The 8451-nt window shown below is 44.7% G+C and overlaps 1 protein-coding gene across 1 annotated transcript in view; it reads right to left on the bottom strand.

The window, feature by feature from the left end:
* Window positions 1–6952, bottom strand: part of LOC110309419 (complement C1q and tumor necrosis factor-related protein 9) — a 13890-nt gene extending 6938 nt beyond the window's left edge. Inside the window, exons 1-2 of the mRNA XM_021182058.2 lie at window positions 6765–6952; window positions 2406–2592 (exon numbers count right to left, since the gene is read on the bottom strand). Of these exons, the coding sequence (XP_021037717.1) occupies window positions 2406–2571 (166 nt within the window). The 5' untranslated portion in view covers window positions 2572–2592; window positions 6765–6952. The remainder of the gene's footprint in view (window positions 1–2405; window positions 2593–6764) is intronic.
* Window positions 6953–8451: the final 1499 nt, after the last annotated feature.

Raw genomic sequence — 8451 nt, 5'->3', positions numbered from 1 at the left:
AAAAAAAAAAAAAAAAAGAATTAAAATAGTTTAAATTCATACATTGAAGATTATAAAAAAAAAATCAGGCACTAGATGTTAAATTATAACTGACCATGGGGCTGGAAAGTTAGTTCAGTGGTTAAGGGCACTGACCGTTAAAGATTTATTAACCTGCTCCTGGAAATATGCCACTAGCCTTGGACGACAGCCCCCACTGAATACATCCTTTTAGAATTGTTATATTTTGATTATTTATAATGGTTTTACCTGTTCTGATTGTGATTCACTGAATACATAGTTTCAGAGTTGTAATGCTTGGATGATTTTTGTGCTTTACTGTGCCAAATGCATTTTGTTGGTATCTGTGATTGTTTCACTGCATATAGTTTCTAAGAGATGTAATGTTTGCTTTTTTAATGTATAAAATCCCCTGCTTGAGAACTGCAAAATACACTCAGATTCAAACTGCCTCTGTGTTTGTTTCTGTTGGTCACCACCGAATCCTTACCCACCCAGCTTCAAGGACCCTCATTCCAGGGACTCCCATACCCGACTGGGGTGGTCTGTGGCAAGGGACTGGAGTTTGAATCCCCAGCACCCATGTAAAAACTCAAGCATAGCTATTCGAGGACTGGAAGCACAGGGGACGGGGGGTGGGGTGGGGGGGTCGTGAGGATTTGCTAGCCAGTCAGCCAGCTTGGTCAACATGAAAGCTTCAGGTACTGCCCTCTGTAAAGCTGAGCAGAATACAGGGAGATACCTAAAAATGATGTACACACACCACCACCACCACCACCACCACCACCACCACCAGTGAGAGGAAGAGATGGAAGGAGAGAGAGAGAGAGAGAGAGAGAGAGAGAGAGAGAGAGAGAGAGAGACAGGGAAAGAGAGATGAATGGATAGATAGATTAGATTAGATAGATAGATAGATAGATAGATAGATAGATAGATAGATAGATAAATTTTGAGCCAAGTACAGTGGTACATGTCTATAATCCCAGTACTCATTAGACAAAGGCAAGAGGATAAAGAGTTTAAGTATGTCTTTGGGTACATATCAAGTTTGAAGCCAGCTTGTAATACATGCAACTCTATGGAGAGACAGATGGAGGGAGGGAGAGAAGGGGAGAATGAGTTAGAATGGAACTCATCCTAACAGCACTGGCTGCTCTTCCAGAGTACCCAGATTCAATCCCCAGCACCCACATTGGGGTTACAGCCAGATGGCTCGATGCCCCCTCTTCTGGTCTCTGAGGACACTACAAACATGTGGTACCTAAATATGCATGCAGAAAAGAACATCCATACACATAAGAGATATTTAAATATCTAAAAAAAAACTTTTTTAAAGGGTGGAGGGATTAACAACCAAGAAAGATGGAGAAATATTTGCAAAGGGAGAAATAAACAAATTTGGCATAACAGGTTTATGTATATTCCTCTTGATTTATCTTGTAATCATCCCTCTGCTTCATGTGTAGAAAATATCTGATAACAAACATTAAAACTTTATATATTCGGGGCTGGTGAGATGGCTCAGTGGTTAAGAGCACTGACTGTTCTTCCAGAGGTCCTAAGTTCAATTCCCAGCACCTACATGGTACAAAAGGCCATCTACAAAGGAGTCTGATGCCCTCTTCTGACATGCAGGTCTACATGCAGACAGAGCAATCATACACTAAGAATTTATATAAATAAATGAATAAATAAATTATATTAAAAACCTTTATACATTCAAAACTAAACACTGACCCAGACATGGTGGCACATGCCATGGCCACAGCTCCTGGGAAGCCATATGCTACCTCCTCGTCAGTCACTTTGCAGCCATCTCAGATATTCAAATGTCCAAGGCAACCTCACAATGCTGATGGCAACATAACCTTAACGGTAACAATAAATTTCTCTCTCTAAGCGTAAGAGAAATTGATGCTGGGAACTTTAAAATGCAATGCTTCATCTTTTTTATTATTAATGGTTAATTATTCCTTACCTAGTGTAGAAATTAAACATTATCATAGATGATGCATATATGGGAGGAAGCAAGACATGGGTAGGGTTCTGTGCTTTCTGTGGCTATAGGCATCCACTGTGGGCCTTCTCCCTGTGGATAGGGGTTGCCTCTGTACTTAGCCATCAGATTGCTCCACTGACCTCATGATACTAATGATGCATCACACCCGCAGTATCCCACTCTGTGTTTCTGCCTGTGTTTGCAGAAACACTTGTTAACAGTCATCTGCTGTCGATGAGAAGCCTGTGGGGGCAGGGTGCAGTTGGCCTTGCCCTGAACTTCATTCAGCACCTGCAGGGCACATTGGTGGGTGAGGGCTCAGTGGGCAGGTGGAACAGTATCCCAGTGGCAGGTGAGTGGCTGAAGGGATAGAAGAAGGCCATAAGAAGCAGCAAGTGTCAAGTACCTGCGTCTCCTTTGTCACCCTTGGCACCATCTCGTCCATCTCTTCCAGGTAGGCCATTGTGACCTGGATTCCCAGGGATGCCAGAGTGCCCTTGCCGGCAGGTGTCCTGGGAGAATACATTTCTTGTGCATGCACCCATAACCAGCAGAAGCCACCAAATCCTCATGGTCAGACAACAGGGTCTCAACTGAAAGAGGGAAAACAGAAACTGAAGGATGCATGGCCCCTGGGTGCAGGTACAGTTGCTGGGCATGAACACTGCCTCTCATTTCTTCAATGAGACAGGTCTTGGTCTCTCAGCAAGGACAGAGGTGCTGAGGAGTGACAGGGCCTCCTCTCTCTTCACTGACAAAGGCCTGAACCAGATCTTACTGTGTCAGATGGACAGGGTAGGAGAAAACCAGAGACCAGGTAGCTGACCAACCTGGACTAGAAGAAGCTTGTTACAAAGCCTGGCATAATGGCACCTGACTGTTATCCCAGCACTCAGAAGTCTGAGAAAGAAATCACAAGTTACAGGTCAAAACAGTATTCAGTTATGCACTGAGACCCCATTGTTGCAAAAGAAAAAGAAAGAAAGAAAGAAAGAAAGAAAGAAAGAAAGAAAGAAAGAAAGAAGGAAGGAAGGAAGAAAGAAAGAAGGAGGGGGAGGAAGGAAGGAAGGAAGGAAGGAAGGAAGAAAGAAAGAAAGAAAGNAGGAAGGAAGGAAGGAAGGAAGAAAGAAAGAAAGAAAGAAAGAAAGAAAGAAAGAAAGAAAGAAAGAAAGAAAGAAAGAAAGAAAGAAAGAAGGAGGGGGAGGAAGGAAGGAAGGAAGGAAGGAAGGAAGGAAGGAAGGAAGGAAGGAAGGGACATTGTTCTTAGATGGTAACACGTGGTTGGGACCATTTTTAATGGTCAATAAATGTGGAATCCAAGTTTTGAGGTCAGGAGACTCTCCAATTTATTGTTTCAATTTGAGCAAGCCACTTTTTAAGCCACAGAAAAATGTTTTCTTATCCCATGGGGCTAATATAAAGACCACATTTGACCACAATATACATGAAAATTCACACTAAAAATAATAAAGCCACGTGAAATTACCATCTGACCTAGCAACTGTATTCCTGGGACTAAAAAACAAAACAAAGCAAAACAAAAAAACAATAACAACAACAGGTTTGACTATGCTTGGGGTTCCTGGCAGCAATATTCTTGGCAGCCACTAGGGGGAGCAGGCCACATGCACATTAGTGGATGAGTCTTTAAAGAATTCGTAGTATATAAATACAGTGGCATGTCATTCGGCCCCAGAAAAGCAGGAAATCCTGGTCCCCTCCAGGACATTAGGTGGTGACAGTCTGGGACTGAAAGACAGATCTGGTGTGTATGCAAAGTGATCCAAATCGTGGAGCAAGCAATATGGCAGGTGCCGGGAGCTGAAGGGAGGGGGCGCTGTTCAGTGGAAGATGAAACCTCTGCAGGTCAATGACAGCAATGGTTGCAGGATGGTGTGACTGTATCTATTGCTATTCAACCATACACTTAAATTAGTTAGACTAGTAAGTTTGAGCTTATTATATATCTTATGTATGTATTTTATCACAATAAAAACAACAACAAAACATTAAATGTCTTCAGCCTCAGGTTGGAGCTGAGATCTGGGCAAGACCGGTAGGCAAACTGCTCCCCATAACAGGATCGGCATGCAAGCCCCTGCAGGGGCTTGAGTCTTTGAGATTTGAATGGGTGGGATTCCAGATCGAGCTGAGGATCCCTGTGAGTGTGCAAGTGTCATACCGTCTGTCCCCCAGGACCTGCCTGGCAGGGGCGTTGCGTTTGATACAAGGTCATGGGACTCAAAAGCTCACCTGGCTGTACTATGAGAGTTACGTCCCCAGTCCCCGATATTTAGTACTGAGCAGCAGGCTGGGCAGTGACAAGTGGATACAAGGACTATGTGATGGCAGCTCTTTTAATATTTAAAGAGCAGCGCATCCCTCCCCCACCAAAGCAAAGAACACATGGGTTAATGCAACCCATCAGACCCCAGATCCTATGTACTGTGGCCAGCAATGTAGATGTCCATAAGCCTCTGTAATGACAAAAAGCAGGGTGTCTGTCTCTTCGATCCAGTAGTGCCATCTCTGCAGTTATTCATAATACAGCAAAGATCTGTGTGCCAACGGTAACTGCAGTATTTTCTGCTAAGGTGGAAAAGGGCACATTATGTAATGCCTGAGAATAGCCTTGGGAAGTGGACCAGGGCGTAAGTGCTGAGAACATCATGAAGGTCAGTGAAGTATGTAAAAGATGCATGAAGGCAGAAGGATGGTGAGTTCAAGACCAGCTTGGGTACAGATGAGACTGTCTCAAAAGACCCAGCCAAACAAAAAGAACTAAAATCGGGCTGGAGAGATGGCTCAGCAGCTAAGTTCACGCAGTGCTCTTGTGGAGGACTGGCCTTCAGCTCTCAGCACCCACAGGAGGTAGCTCACAGCTACCTATAGCTTCAGCTACAGGAGATTGCAGCCCCCTTTCTGGCCTCTGAGGACATCCATACAACTCGCAGGCACGTGCACACACACCCACCCACAAAGGTTTAACATTTTTTAAATCAGGCACATTATGAGGATGTTAATGTATGCATATTATAAAAAACTAGAAATATATGCAAATAGGCAAACATGTTAATGTATAGAATGATGTAGTAAGAGGCTTTCCTGTGAGGAAAGTGTCTTTGTAGTGCTGGTTACACATTTGTAGCTATTTATTTTTCTTAATTGTGTGTGCACATAGACACACACACACAGACACATAGACAGACACACACATAACACACGAACATAAATGAGGCCGGAGCATCAGACATCGCTGGAGCTGGTGTTACAGGCCACCAGATGTGGGTGCTGAGAAATGAACTCTACTCCCCCTGGGGCTCTATCCCTAAGCCATCTCTCCAGCCCCTCTGTAGCTAGACACTGACATCCAAAAGATGATGTCGCCCTCTGGTGAAAGCTGCAGAGAATGGTGGGATACAGAACGTGTTTCCCAAGGTTTCCCTCAGTCACAAGGCCACTCCACTTCAGGCAGCTGAGTTTTCTTAGCGCCAACCCAGTGAGATCTCTGCAGTCACTCCTGCTGCTGGATGCAGAAGCCACTGGTAGACCCTAGATTGACTTTTCCGGGCTTTACCGGTGTTCTCCCTCACTTCCCACCTTCTCCATGAAAAGCCACTTAGGGGGTGGAGAAATGGCTGATCTTCTAGTACCAGGAGTCTCTCGCAGCCCTTGTAGACGATGAGACTCCCTTTCCTGGCTCCCAGTGTGGTACACACAGTGCAGGCATAACACCTCACACACATTGTTTTTATTTAAGACCATCACATTTTTTTTAAAGCCATTTTTGGTACCTTTTCTGATTTTTCTCTAATTGACAGTCATGTATTCTCAAACATTCCAGGTTTCTTATCTCCCCCTCTCCCAAATACTTCATAATCCTTATGCAGACCCCACACACTAACATTTAACAGGAATCAAGGGAACACTTTTCCCAGTCAGGGTCTCTCTATGCAGCTCAGACCGGCTTAGAACTCATGGTCCTGCCCCAGCACTCCAAGTGCTGGGAACAGGTCTGCTTCACCAGACCAGCTTGCAAGCCATCTTTGCTAAGGCTCAGCTTGCTTGAGTGCAAGACTGCCCAGTGACATCCCTTACACTAAAGTTGGCTTCATTTATTTCTCCCATGTATTTGGTATAACATTACAGTATGCATCTTTTCTTTAACATATACTGTTTTTATAGACCATATATACATACAGCATATACACAACTATTAAAACACTCATTAAAATGTGTAGCTGATGATCTATAAACTTTTCTAGAAAGGTCTGTTATTTTTGTGATTTATCCTGTTTTTTTTTTTTAATGCCTCCCCCTAGGCCAGTAGTGCAGAATTCTGGCAGATGAAAGTCTCTGCTTTTCTCTCTTGTTTAACTATTCTCTCTCTCTCTCTCTCTCTCTCTCTCTCTCTCTCTCTCTCTCTCTCCTATCTTTCTCTCTCTTCCTCACTCCTTCCCTCCCTTCCTCATTTCCCTTCCTATGTATGTGTGTCTCTGTGTAGGTCTGTGTGTGTCTGTTTGACAGTCTCATACTATAGCCCAGGCTGTCTGTCCTGGAACTTCCTCTGTAGCCCAAACCTTTTGTGTCATTACATTACACAGTGTGACATTACAGCCATGAACCACCACACCTGGTTTGTTCTTTAGAAAAAAAGTTTAAGAAGTTTAAGTGTTCTTACCCAGAGCTTTATACCACACGTGGCTACCTCAGAACCCGGGTGCCTTCGGCTGAATGTGAAAAAAATATCCTTTAGTGCACTTACCTGAACCCAGGAGTTGTAGGCTGGATACTGGCACTGTGCAAACAGGGAACCCTCACACTGTAAATAAAATCAAGCCTTCCTGCCATAGAACTCCCCAGTGAACCTAAGTGCAAAATAGCAGGAAGGGGAGGGGACGGAGGGAGGCACAAGATGTCTTGGATTAGCTTCAGGAGAAAAAAAAATCACAGCGACACTAGGGTCCAGTAGCCTCCCTTCGCAGCATCCCAGGTGTGGAAAACTTTGTCCTTTTCTTCTCTGTCCTTTGTCCCAGCAGGTGGAATGTGGGAGAAAATATTGCCACTACAGGCTTCTTTCCTTATTGTGAACAGCTCTCTCCTTGGCCTTGAGTCCATCAGGAGTGAGGAAATGGGCATAAATGTGACAATGAGGAGGACCGTGACTGTAACCTGTGGTCTTTGCAGTCAAGTCCAGTGACTGTAATCTGTGGTCTTTGCAGCACAGAGTGGTAGGACTCCCTTTGTTTACTTAGAACTTTTAATGATTACAGTCACTGTTGCCTGTGACTCTCATTAAGGATAAAACTAAATTTAAGAGCAACCTTTGATTCAGTTAATCTTCCCATTGGCATTCATGTCTGTGCAGAATACTGCAGGGCACTTCTAGCTGGGAGGAAAAGGCCTTCTGCTATGCTATGGGGGGTAGGATGGTTCATGAAGCAGCTCTGAGCGCCCTCGAGACTCCTAAAGCTCTCGATAAGGCCTGACGCTCCCAGTGACCCTGCTCTGTCCTTTAAATATACCAAACAGTAAAATAAAGTTATCTTCTCCAGTTTGGGTATTCAGTTAGATCAGTGGTAGAGCACCTGTCTAGCAAGCACAAGACCCTGGGTTCAGTCTTCAGCTATAAATAAATAAATAAATAAATCCCAGCACTCTGGAAACAGGTAGGTAGACCTCTGTGACTTTGAGGCTAGCCTGGTCTGCAGAGCAAATTCCTGGACAAGCTACGCAGAGAGGCTCTTTTACAAAAAAATCAGGAGGGGGTGTTCCTTTCTCCATAAAAGAAACCCAGGAAGTCTGTTTGAGTCTCTGCTCATGGTCACTGCTGTAAGTGGGGGCGCAGTCAATAATCCACTGAAATGGCTCCCTAGCTAGAAAGGTTTCTATTACAGGTGTGAAAGGAGAATAGCCAAAGGCATCTTAAGAGCCTAGAGCAGAGAGAAAAAGAAGCCCGTGGCCCAGCGGGCTCTAAGAGGACAAGCAGCTGAGGGAGGGAACTAGATCAGCCTGATAACTTAGAGGAGGTGAGGACAGGATGCTAGCTAGTGTAGGTCTTGAAATGCGTAACAGGTACATGTGGATTGGAACTGAAGGATACACAACCACAAGTACATGCTGAGGGACGGGGCCCTTTCCACCAGATAGAAGCCCCTTTCATGGGTTCCCGAGGAACACTGCTCTGTCTATAGTTCAGCCTGAGCTGAGCTGAGCAAACAGAGCTGAGGAAACGCTGCCATCTCGGGGTTACCCACGACTTTTTGGGAAACCAAGGTTCCTTTCGGACCTGACAATTACTCTTCTCTTCTGGAACCCCGGACTTCAGCTTTTGGTGCAGAGGATGCGGCAAGTTACCAGCTTCCTTATCTGTGAGTTTAGACCAGGCATGGAGCAGATGAGGACTCTGTCTATCCTTTCCCCGTCCTTCAGTCCACCGAGGAGCACTCGGA

This window comes from Mus caroli, chromosome 14, assembly GCF_900094665.2.
Source record: "Mus caroli chromosome 14, CAROLI_EIJ_v1.1, whole genome shotgun sequence".
Lineage (NCBI taxonomy): Eukaryota > Metazoa > Chordata > Mammalia > Rodentia > Muridae > Mus > Mus caroli.
The sequence above is the reverse complement of the archived record's forward strand: the minus strand, read 5'-3'. Positions and strand labels throughout refer to the sequence as shown.